Source organism: Protopterus annectens, chromosome 8.part1 (genome assembly GCF_019279795.1).
Source record: "Protopterus annectens isolate FY-2018-M chromosome 8.part1, PAN1.0, whole genome shotgun sequence".
In the NCBI taxonomy this organism is placed as follows: domain Eukaryota; kingdom Metazoa; phylum Chordata; order Ceratodontiformes; family Protopteridae; genus Protopterus; species Protopterus annectens.
Window position 1 is genome coordinate 315,569,134 of NC_056742.1, and position 12,929 is coordinate 315,582,062.

At 42.8% G+C, this 12,929-nt stretch overlaps 1 protein-coding gene across 1 annotated transcript in view; it reads left to right on the forward strand.

The window, feature by feature from the left end:
* DHX38 (DEAH-box helicase 38) overlaps positions 1 to 12,929 on the forward strand; it is a gene marked incomplete in the record, with an annotated part of 1,902,786 nt that overhangs the window by 30,003 nt on the left and 1,859,854 nt on the right. Inside the window, 1 exon segment of the mRNA XM_044081902.1 lies at positions 289 to 664. Coding sequence (XP_043937837.1) covers positions 354 to 664 — 311 coding nt within the window.

Genomic DNA, 12,929 nt, shown 5'->3' on the forward strand with positions numbered 1-12,929 from the left:
AAGCTGTTGATTATGGTTAACTACCAGACAGCATACCTCTGCTTTCCCATTTCTTCTTTCTCTGCCATCAATACTTAATATGCAGTCCAAAATCTTTTTTTGCCATGTGGTCTGTATTGAGTCATTGTTAGTATATGCTTGTTACTGTAGTTTGTCTTGTTATTTTGAAGGAGGCAGTGAATTTGTCATTATAGAGTTATACAGTTGTTAGACTGAGCCTTGTATTTATGCTGTTCTGCTTTACACGTGTTCACTAATGTATTATTTATCTTTCTTTTCTGTTAAAAGCCTTATTTTTTTAGAAAACTACACCTGTGTGTGTGTGTGAAAAGAGGTAACTACTGGAAGTTGCCATGGAAGATGCATCTCTTCACAGACTGGAAGGTAGTGACCCTGAGAAGCAGGTTGGTGGGCTTATCATTAAAAAGAAAAGTGCTTCAGATGAACAGCATGTTTTTAAAGTCCCTTTTCCTAAAACATCCCTGCTTGGTCTGGATTTGTTGGCTGCCCAGAAGCGGAAAGAACGTGAAATAAAAGAAGCAGAGTCTGAAGACCGCAAAAAGTCTAAAGTGTCATCCTATAAAGATTGGGAAGAAAGTAAAGATGATTCTGGTACTGATGAAGACAATAGTGATCGAGTCAGCAGGGCTGACAAGAAGGAGAGGTGGGTAATGGAGTTTTGAGAAACCTGAACCTTTTATACTTGACTTTCTTTGTCTTTCTTGATTGAGGTGCTGTGTTCATGTAATGGACTTGGATAATGTTTTATATCTTTATTTTGTTGCCAGATGGAAAAAAGGTATTAAGTGTGTGAAACTCTGGCAGTGAAATGTATATGGGCTTAGCAGAGTTTGTAAGTTAACAAGAATTTCTTCTCTGATTGTCTTTTACGTAGTGCTTTTGACACAGTTTATAGATTTGCCAAATGAAGCTGCAAAGATGAGATTTTGGTGAGATGGTATTGGACGTTTGCTGAACTTCATAAACCCTAATGTAGTCCCTGTCCTGCTGTCCATCACTGTAAGATTTATTGTGTGTGTGCTCAACCGTAAATAATTGCCCAACCTGTGGTGGGGTCTTTGGGGCGGACCTCTCTTACAAGCGACTATAGTTTTCAAGCGGACTTAATATTTGTAGATGTGATAAAAGTGGGTCCATCCCTCCTTGATTGATAGGAACAATGCCATAGGCATTAGAAGTGCTCAGTATCCCAGACTTTCACAAACTACTTTGTGTTTTCCTTGGCTCATAATGCAGCACACCACTTTACTTCTCCAGATCTTTATTGCTTTTGCAAGTAGTATAATATGGCTCTGCTTAATGGCAGCAGGCTGTTAATTTGTTTTTATAGAGTGCTAAGACTATGAGTGACTTCTGTTTTTCTTTATAAATACTGATTACAAGACCACGTGTCGATATTGTTCTGACATTTTGGAGTGAAGTATTCCTGATTTCATACTTGAGTTTCTTCTCAAACAACAACTTCTTTACTTCTGCCGATTTAACAGTTTACCTCTTATTAATTTTTTTTAACTTGTGTCTGTAGCTAACACCAGTTTTTGTGTTTTGCTGATTAACATTTTCTTTATTTGTGAATGTGTATATTGGCTATTATTGATGCCTGCCTTACTTTTGGAGCATTTCTTTGCCTTTGTCCATTCTTTTTTGGTGTTTCTGAACTGTTGCCAACCAAAGTTGTTATGCATTGTGAATTTCATCCCTCTTCCTTTTGGGGGGAAAAATTCCACCACAGACATTGCAGGTGCTAGTTCTGTTTAAAAGTCCACATTCCTTCATAAATGTGATGTTTGCAAGGATTTGTCATGTGCCACTCTTCGGTATCAAGAGGAGAGAATCAACTTCATGTATTTAAACAGTCCTTAAAAGCAAAAATGAAAACCTCCGACTCTTTGAATTCTCTGTCTACTAAAAATTCCAGGTAGACCAACTCAATAGGCTTTTTAATATCATCAGTTTTAAAGCTCCATTCTCTACAGACAATGTATCTGTGATCTCTAAAGTAATTGATTTCAAAGCATTCATCACTGAAGCCAGTTACATTTAAAATTGCCAAGCCTGTTAAATAAAGCAGCAAAGAGAGAGCAAGCACTTTTGTTCTTCTGTAGGGTCTGAAGTACAGTTTGCTCCCTTGGAACCACCTTTGGACATTGTTCTTTTAAAGGTAGTGGAGAAAGCCACTTTTGTGTCACAGGTTACTGGGAAGGTAACTTGACCAGTAGTAATAGATGCTGCATCACCTGCAAGTTCGATGGCTACTGAATAGACTTTGAACACAGAATTCTGCCTAATTGTGGACATTCTGATGCTGAGACGTGTCCCTATCTTTCTAGTTTATTACTTTGATTATGAGGAGTTGTTAGAGACATTTTATTTATATTCACTGTGCTTTGTCCTACCAATCTGATGAAAAGTCTACTTGGGATGTAAAAATACCTGTGTCAACACTTCCAGGCAAAAATCCTAAACCTTCTGGACTTTGTTGAATACTTGGGAGCCATGCATATGCCCTCCCATTGTTCCCTTGTAAATTTCTTTTTCCAGTCTCCCTTCCCAATTTTTTTTCTAAACTCCTCTGATTCTTATAGTTAACATGCAATTGTTATATGCCCAACTAATAATCCTTTTTTACAGCAGCTTCTGTTCTAGATTTGCCTAACAAAAACCCATCAGCTTAGGTTTTTCACTTAATATTATCCTATCCCTTTCTCTTTGCCTATACTTCGCCTCCCCTGCCAGAGATTGATATCATTATCTAGCCTGCAGTCCAAATGTCTTCTTGGCCTCACCCCAGTCTGTTACATATCTTTCTAGCTATTTGTTCCCAATACCTTGGTTCCTTTGCCAGTTTTCTTCCTGTAAATTTCATTACCTCTTGCTTATTGTCTGTACCCCTACTCGCACTCCATCCGTATTGACAAAATATCCTTTCTCCATTCTTGTGTTGGCTTGGTGCTTGGAATACTTCGTGCTACTTCATAAATATTTCATTTTGTTTGGTTGTTCTTATTATACTTAAAAATCTGCAGCAAAAAATCCCACTCTTTCTATTTCTTGAACTTCCCTCCTGCTTCTTCATCATTTATTTCCATTTTGAAGTATAACCTTCTATGAGTGTTGTGTATGAGCCTTAACTATGTAGCTGTAAAATATTCTTTCAAATTAGGTAATCCTGCGTCACCTTGTTCTGTTGAAAGGATCAACTTATCCCATTTCACTCTTGCCCTCTTCCTTCTCAGGTAAATTCCTTCATCTCTTTAGTAATTATTGTCCACGTTTTCTCTGGCTGTAAAATATGCCTGACCCATATCTAAAATTAACAGGACTAAAAACATTTTCATGGCTTGTGTCTTGTGTCCATATCCGTAAACAATAACTTTTTCTCAGTTTTTGTATTTGTTTTGTCTCCTTTTACATATACATACTTGTCATACCAGAAGCCTTTCCAATTCATACTTTTAAATTTCATCTCATTGTATCTCCATAAGTAATATGGGTATTGCTGAAAAAAAGTGTGTGTGTGTGCGCATACCTGTGTGCGTGTAAACAGTTTACGACCCTACCTTTGTTTTATCTTCATTAATTTTATATCCTGAAAAAGACTTGAAACTGCCTCTAAATGTTCCACAGAACTTGAGATTTCCTTTTCTGGATATGTCATGTACCAAGTAATATCATCTGCAAATAAAGACAACTGTTCTTGGTTACCATACCAATTCTGTCCTTGCATTTATGGATCCCTTTTTTTCTTCGTCAGTGGCAGTAAAGCAAATAACAAATGGAAAAGAGGGCACACCTGCCTGGCTCCTCTTTTCAAACACAGTTTATCAGAGAGGAGCCCTCTCACTTTAATTTTTGCATCCAATCCTTCAATTCCTCCTAATTAACTTTCATTATTGTATCAGGGAATGCAAATGTTTTCATTTTCCTAATGAAAGAATTCCAGCTTACTCTGTCAAATGCTTTCTCTCAATAAAGACCTATCAACAACAGTTGTATTTTCTTACTTTCTGCTTCCCTCTGGATAATCCTTCTTTTATTAGTGTCGTCAGGTGTCTACCTCCCCTCCACAAAAAACACATTGGTCATGTATATCAATTTTGGCAACATGCTTGCAATCCTTATAGCTAGTGTAGACATAAGCACTTTATAATCATGGCTTAAAGTTGAAATTTGTTTGTATGAAACTAGGTCTGATGAGTCTTTGCCATCCTTGGGGAATGCAGCCAACACAGCTTTCTTCTAAGATGTTGGTGCTTTCTTTTTTTTAAATACTGTCAAACAAAATTATCTTTATCACTTTCTTCCCTCCTAACTTCTGAATAGCATCTATTCCTGGAGACATTCCTGAAGATTTTTTCCTAAAGATTTTATCTCATCCTCTCCTATCTTAACTGTTAGTTGTGTAGCCTCATCTCCCTCGAATGTTGGCATAAATGAAGTATTTTCGTAAATATTTCCATTTGTGCTTTTTCTTGATTTCCACATTTCCCTGCTTTATATAAATTTCATAACATTTCTGAAATAGCTCTAAAACCTCTACAGGATATCTTGTTGTTCCTTTTGTATGTTGTCTGAGTTTGGCAACAGCCCTCTTTACTTTCTGCTGTCTGTCGTTGTGCTAAAATGTTTTGTGCTCATGAGTTACTATCAGAAATAGTTATTGAACTGCAGTCTTTCTAAATGCATGTGTATTGTCCAGATGCTCCTTTATTTTCTCTCTAACACTCTGCATTTGTGCCTCTTTTCGTTATGTGAGATGCCCCTTATTCTGCAATATTTTAACCTTTTGTTATCCTCCTCTAAGTAATTTCTGACTTCTTAACCATATCTTTCTCATTTATTTCTACCTAATTTTTAAACTTAGTTTTCATTTTATCCCACTCACTAGCTATAATTTCTGAAAATACTTCAAGCTTCCCTAATACCCCTCATATAATTTCCACTTCCCATTCCTTACATTCCTCTATTTTTAGCAGGTAGGTTGGACAGTGACCGTGTCTAATTTTTACTTGATTACCTTGCATTTTTATCTTCGTGTTAATTGATGAATGATATGAAATAGTTATTGGGTGTGTGCATCAAAGCTTTTAATGAAAAATGGAAATGTTCCAGTGTAATGTAATGTCTGTCTAGTCCAGCCCATTTATTGTACAATGGAGAGTACTATGCAAGTTGTTCTCTGCTAAATATTTTCATAAATTTCTTCATAAAACTGTCCTGTTTTGTTATATTTCCCATTGTAGGTCCCCTGCTGCATTTCTTCAGAGGTCTGTTATATTTTCCCTTCTAGGCAGCCCCCCCCCCATAAATCCTCACTATTGCAAATCAAGTTCCAGTCCCCACCTATTAGTAATATCCTCTCCTGAAAGTTGATTAATTATTCCAAACCTTTCGTAATCTCTATAATAGCAATTTTTGGTGGAGTAAACCTTGGGTCAAGATGATTGTCACTGTTGAAGTGACACCCTGACCCCATGTGCAAAATGGGAAAAGGGGATATGGATGGATAAATACATATTAGCGTAATCCTTCTCCCTTGCCATTATCCACTTACTACCACAAATCTGTCATTATTGTCTTTTTTCATTCTCTTCTGTCACCGTTGAATATCTCTTATCAAGATGATCCCTGATGTTCCACCAAATCAGATGGATTTGGCAGTGCAAGAAATTCAAAAACTGCTGGACAAGGGAGTCATCCAAGAAGTCCCGCCAGACCAGAAAGGATCTGGAACCTACTCAGAATTGTTTTCAGTGCCAAAAAAGACAGGGGACTGGAGATGGATTTTGGATCTCAGTGTGCTGAGCAAATCTGTTCGACAAACAAAGTTCTGGATGGTCCATACCTTTGGGTATTCTTTGTACCATAGTTGGTACTCTGCTTTCCCTATTTCTTTCCTTCTATCTGTTTTATCTCTCACCTATCATGGCAGAAAAGAAAGGATGTCCGGGTTTTAGGAGGTGTACTAGTTATGGCCACAAGTTACCTACTTCAGATGCACATGCCTCATGTGTGTACTGCTTGGGTGAATCTCACTTAACTGTTGACCCACCTTGTGGGATTTGTAAACATTTTTCTTCCTGGACACTTTTAGAGAGGAAAAACAATCTTATTTTAAAGGGTATTCTGAAAACCCCCTTTACAGAGACTATTTCTGGGTTGGAGGCTTCATCCCCTCCTAGCTCCCATAGAAAGAAAGACTACCCAAAGAAGACTCTCTTCCTTCGTCCCCCGCTGGAGACCCCCAGGAACCGAGACCAAAGAAAGTTAAATTGTCTTCTGAATGGACTTCTTTGGCTCCGAGGCTTTCCAAGCCGAGACCTACAGCTCCAAAACTGTCGGCACCGACTCCTACGGCACAGAGTGTGCTTCAGACGGCATTGGAACCAAGGGGCTCCTCGGCTCAGACCCTTTCACTGGCACCGACCATACAGTCGATGCAGACTACTACTGCTTCGAGGGATTTCCTGGCACTGACAGTGCTCTCGGCACCGACTCTCCAGTTGGTTCCGAGTACTCCTTGGTTGGCGCAGGCTCGGCACTGACTATGGTGCCAACTACCGCTACGGCACTGACCTTGTCCGTGCAAACTCCGTTCTCTGCACCGACAACTCTCTTGGTGCAGACACAGATAGTACAAGCTATTACAGCACCGTTGCCTTCGGTGCAGACACCTATCCTACCTGCTATTACAACCTTTTCTCCTTTTAAAGACCCCTTTGTGGGCTCTCAGTTTATTCCATCTCTAGATAGACCTGACTCCCCATCAGCTATGTCCATGAGATCCACTAGAAGCTTCTCTGAACATGAGGTGGTGCGTGTTGTGGACCAGTTGCTTTTGGCTAGAGGAATCCCACCTCCCAAGACCTATCTCTCCCTTGGAGGGGAACATTTTTCCTCTGAGATACCTACTTGTTCTCCTCCGTCATCTTCGGCCTTTAAGCCCCTTCCTAGAGCACAGACTTCCCCTGCTGCGGCTGTTGTAGACCTTACTAAGGAACTGCAGCTTCCTTTTTGGCAGGAGAGACACTTTACTCCTGTCACTTCTCAGGATGCTAGCTGTGACATGGTTTTCCCTGTGTCCCATGGCCATCTGGAGACTCCTAGTCGGCAGGCTGGCTTGCTTGAGCGAGGGGTGACTGTAGGCTCCCACCCCTCCTTAGGTGGACTAGCTTTTCAACTTATGGAGAAGGCTCTTGCCACTGTAGGTGATCCTGTGCCACCAGGTTTCCCGTTCTCCTCTGACCCGCGACTCTCACAAGCCACCCCTAGCAGACACCGGGCACAAGGACCTCAGAATACACTTCCACAGGAGGCCCCTCTTGCGCTGTCTTCTCCAGCATCTCCCTCTGAGGAAGTTCATCACAAGAGTTCATGTAAGAGGAAGCTTGTGGACTCCCCAGAAGAGTCCCTAAAGGAAGACACAGATTTTGATGATGGGGAAAGGTCCCTTCAATCACCCTCTTGGGTATCCTTTGGGGATATCCTTGAAATCCTTAAACAGAGAGGTGATTGGCAGCCCTGTAACCCGACCTCTGAAGAGTCTGTGTTCCTGCAGGCCTTTCATGCCTGGCCCCCTACCTCCTGGGTTACTCCACCTGCCGACGAACTTGTCCGGCTCATTGTGCAGTGTGCATGGAAGGCTCCTGACACTGTTGAGGCAATCCCCGGAGGCCAGATAAAATCTTGTCCCCTCCAGATACTGACTCCCACTGGTCCAAAGGTCTTCCAGTAGATGCCATGGTGGTGGTGGCTGCAACTAAAAAGGATCTGGTAGAAGAGAGCCAGACTGTCCATCCACCCAACAAGTAGTCCCAGGCACTGGACAGATTAGGGAAGCGTACCTTTGTATCAGCGATCTTTGTGGTTAGGTCCCTGAATTATATGGCACATTTCATCAGGCTTCAAAGAGAATTAATTTCTGAGCTCTCTGAAACTTTGGCCGGAGCTTTGTCCGATAAGGTCCGTGACAAAGTGGCCTCACAGTTAGCCACCCTTGAATCAGTATCTAACTCCTCCATGTGTCTGATTTCTCATGCATCAGAAGGAGCAGCTAGAGCAGCGGGTGCAGGCATAGTCATGAGACAGCATACCTGGATGCGCCTATGTGACCTCGCGGAACCCTTCAAGGCTTCCTTTCTGAACGCTCCCATTGAAGCTTCTTCGTTACTTGGACTCAAGGTGAAAGACACACTGGCTAGATGTGAACAGGACGGTAAGACCCTTGCTGCCATGGACATCCGTTACTCTTCCCCTTAACGGGCTTTCTCCAGAAACCAGAAGAGCAGGAAGATGTGGCATAAAAAGTCTCAAGGTTCTTTACATGACACACACAAGCCGATTTCTCCCCTAGAGACAGAGGGGGAAACTCATATTGAAGATGCCCCTTTTGGGGCAGAGCAGGTCCACAAAACCGGGGTTCCAGAGACTCCTCCTCTGGTCAATCCTATCAGTGCTTCTGAAGAGCGGCCCAACTGCTTTCCTCTGGAAGCGGTTGGGGGTAGTTTCTCTTTGTTACCCTTCTGCCTGGCTAACCATTACCTCCGACTCTTGGGTAGAAGAGATAATAGCCAGAGGTTATCATATCCCCTTCGATCTTTGTCCCGTCCCCTTAAGAAATCTTCCTGACGTTCCACCCAGTCCAAGGGAAGAAGCAGCATTAGAGATCTCAAAACTGATAGAAAAAAGGGTCATCCAAGTAGTCCCCACAGACCAAATAGGATCCGGATTCTACTCTAGGCTATTTTTGGTGCCAAAGAAGACCGGGGACTGGAGACCAATTTTGGATCTCCGTGTATTAAACAAGTTTGTAAAGGTACAGAAATTCTGGATGGTCACAATTCAGTCTATCCTCCCACTCTTGGAAAAAGACGATTGGATATGCTATGTTGATCTTCAAGATGCATACTACCACATAAAGGTGGACAGACCATCAAGAAGATTCCTTCGCTTCTGTGCAGGAGCCAGTCATTGCCAGTTCCAAGTACTGCCCTTCGGACTCTCTACAGCCCCCAGAGTGTTCGCAAAGTGCATGGCAGTCATCATAGCTCACTTGCGACTACAGGGATTCCGGGTGTTTCCATACCTAGGTTCATAGGTAGGTACTAGGCTATTGGCCCTAGGCCCTATACAAGCCTAGCCAAAAAATTACCCTGGCTTTCGCCACCCAAGAAAATTATTTTTCTGTGCCCCTGTCGAGCAGAGCCACAGAAGTGATCCCTGGGGTGAATTTCCTATTTCCCATACAATCATCAAGATTTTTCTTGAAGAGTGCTAATGAGGAGCTCTGTTTGACATAGGTAGTCTGTTCCAGAGTATGGGAAGTCTCTGGGACAGGAATCTTATCCCTCCAGCATGTTCTGTTTATTGTGGTGACAAGGTTTAGGTCCCTAGAGCGTGTAGCTCGGGGGGATTAGGATTTCTTTAAGTGGAGCTTGTCCAACAGCTCTGGGTTTGACACAGCTTTGTATGTTAGGCAGAGATCGCCTCTGAGTAGGCGATATGCAACAGAGTAAAGCTGGAGGTTTTTTAGACTGTCTGCGTAAGGCATCTGTTTGAGGCCAGTAATCCTCTTTGTGAGGTATTTTTGTGGCCTTTCCAGTTGTAGATGTCTTGTGAGGTACATACCAAAAGGGGCATTGTACTCTATAATGGGTCTAATGAGTGATGAGTAGAGGAGAACAATGACCTCTTTTTTTTTTTTCTGGATGAGAAACCTTTTGTGATGAGGTGTGCCACGTAGAAGGATTTCCTGACCACTGTGGCGATGTGATTATCAAAGGAGCGACTACTGTCCACCTGTGTCCCAAGGTCTCTTATCACACTTTTGGTGTTAAGTAGACTACCACCTGTGTGGTAGTTCATGGGTACAGAGTTTTTACCAAAGGGGATGACAATGCACTTTTTGGCATTGAGCTTGAGACCATGTCTTTGACACCAGGCATCTGTCTCAGTGAGGCCCTTTTGTAGAATGTTCGCATCGTTAGGAGTTTTGATTATGGCTCCTAGTTTGTACTCCTCTGCGAATTCATTTAGCCAAATACCTTCTGTGTTAGTCTGTACTTCAGAGAAGTAGATACCAAACAGGAGAGGACCCAGGACTGAACCCTTTGGTACTCCGCTTGTCACTGGTCTGAAGTCTGATTTGGAATCTGCTACTTTCACAGTGTGGGTTCTGTCAGTAAGCCAGTTGACAACCCATCTTGTGATATAGGGATTTATGCCTAGTTTAGTGAGTTTATCTATAATTCCAGAGTGGGGAATGTGTTGAACGCCTTGGTGAGATCTAGATAGGCTGTGTGAACCACCTTACCCTCATCTATGGCGTTGGTGACTACTTCAAAGAAGTCTATCAGGTTTAGGAGACATGATCTGCCTATTACAAACCCAAACTGTGTGGGGTCCAGAGTTTTGAGCTCTTCAATGTCTTTGTTTATGAGTTCCATGATGATACGTTCCATGGCCTTGCAGACGAGGCTCGTCAGGCTAATGGGAAGGTAGTTCCTGGGATCTGTTGTGGCCCCCCCCCCTTTGTGGAGTGGGATAACTGTCGCGGTGCGCCATTCAGTGGGCACAAAGCCTGAGGTGAGGCTATGATTGAACATGGTACTTAGGTGGGGTGCCAGTTCATTCTGTAGTTCATGTAGAAGGCAGCCTGGGATGTTGTCAGGTCCCATGGATGCTGTGTTCTTGGCTTTGGAGAGTGAGGTTTTTACCTGTGCAGCCGTGATTACAGGAACTTTGCATTCTTCAAGTATAAAGATGGGCCCTTAGGTTCAGTGCTAACTTTACCCAATCTGCCAGGCTGTTGGCAATATCAGTTGGTTCTGTATATTTAGTGTCATTGTGCTGTAACTCAGAGCAGATCTGAGTGTTGCCATTGAGATTTTGACATAGCTATAGAATGCCTTGTGATTGTCTTTAGAATCGGTGGCAATTTTGTTTTCATAACTAGCTTTGGAGGATTTTGAGGGATCTCGGCTTCTTATTTTATGAGGGATCTCGGCTTCTTACTGAGGCTGACAAGGGAGTTCCTCCAATCGTGGGATTTTACTCTTTTTTTGCAACAGTTTCTTTCTTCTGTTGTAGAGTTTGTTTATGGCAGAAGACCACCAGATTGGCTTCCTTTTTTGGAGGATAGCATCTTGGTTCTGTTAGGGATAACACGATCCATGCACTCGTGTAAGTGCTTATAAAGTGCATTTGTGTAGGATTCAGCAGTCGTACCTCTATTGTCCATCTGCATGGGTGTTGTGAAGTTTGCCACTTCTGTCTTAAGAAGCGTGAAGTTGGCTTTGGAGAAATTTTTTATTGTTGTTTTCCTAATAGGGAGTGGGAGCAGGATGTGGATGTCTTGGGTGATTAGCTTGTGGTCGGATCTGACCAACGAGGAGCTGACCTGATGTGGAGCACCAGTCACCCGTGTTGGTGAATACCAGGTCTAGGATATTGCTGCCCCTGGTAGGGGTGTGGATAATTTGATCCAAGGCGTTGGAATTGATAATTTCCAGAAACCGTTGAGCAAAAGAGTTGGTATGTGAGTAGTTTTCTCAGTTAATGTAGGGTAGTTGAAATCACCCATTATTAGAGTGTTGGGTTGTACCTTAATATTTTCCAGTGTATCAAGAAAAGAGGAGTGGGAATCCTGGGGCATGGTGGGGGGGGGGGGTTTGCCCAGAGTTAGTTGAACTTGGATAATCTCGGATGCATTATGCTGAGCAACTAGCTTGGAGGTGTGGATATCCTTAATGAATATGGACAAGCCTCCACCTTTAGTGTTTCGGTCCTGGTTTGGTGGCCGAAATGTGTGGTATGAATTATAGCCTGGTAATGCAGGGGTGCTTTCTGGAGCTTTGAACCAGGTCTCTGTCACTGCACAGATGTCAGTGTTCTCCATTTTAAGGAGTGTCTCGAGTGAGTGCATTTTGAGGTTTAGACTTCTAGCATTGAGTAGCATTACCCTCAGATTTTGCTTGCTTGTACCTGTTACGGTGATGAATTTGTCATTTGAACCTTGCCTAAAAAGGCAGTATAGGGGTGGCAAGAGCCTTTGCCAGTATCCAGAATCCTAAGGGCGACAGGTGCAGGCCATCTCTGGCAAAGCAGCGTGGTCTGTCGATCATGTCATCCCAGGCAGACAGATACTGGATTCCCTTAGAATGACCCCAGAAGCTTAGCCAATTGTTAGTCAGTCATTTTGTCCTTGTACTGTGGTGTCATTCTTGGTGATGGCAGGATGCTACTCAGGGCTAGGGTCATACCGGCCTGGGCTACAAGATCAGAGACCTCCTCCATGTCTCTTTTCATGTAGTCCAGGGAGGTACGTCTCAGGTCATTCACACCCAACATGGACAATGACTGACTGAGTCATATTTGTACTTGTTGTGGAGTGACCTGAGTGCATGCATTATGTGGCGGATCCTGGCACCTGACAGGCAGCTGACAGTAACTTTTTCCTTGTTTAACCTTGTGAGTGGAACCTCAGTGTGCCTGACTATAGAGTCACCTATGACTAGAGTGTTGGGTACATTATGCCTTATGGGCTGTAGTTGAGTGGCACACTGAGTATTTGGGCTATGTGTCATTTGGGTTGTGTTGTGGGTGGAGGTTGCTTGCATTTCTGCTTTGGAGGTCTCTGGGCAGATTTGTACTGAGAGCTTCAGCGAATGTAGGTGTGTGTTTTGTGCTTGTTTGTGTGTGTTTTGGTGGTGTAGGTTTTGAGGGACTATGTGAAGTGTGGTGCGGTGCAAGTGTTTACCTTCTCCTCTTGACTGTCTAGGCCAGTCTTTGATGAAGAGAGCTTTGCTTCCAGTTTGGCTATAATAGTGCATCTCTCACAGGTCGTAGTGTTGGGTGGTAGGAGGAGAGAGTTGTCTGTGTACATGAGGCAATTGCTGCATTTTCCCAAG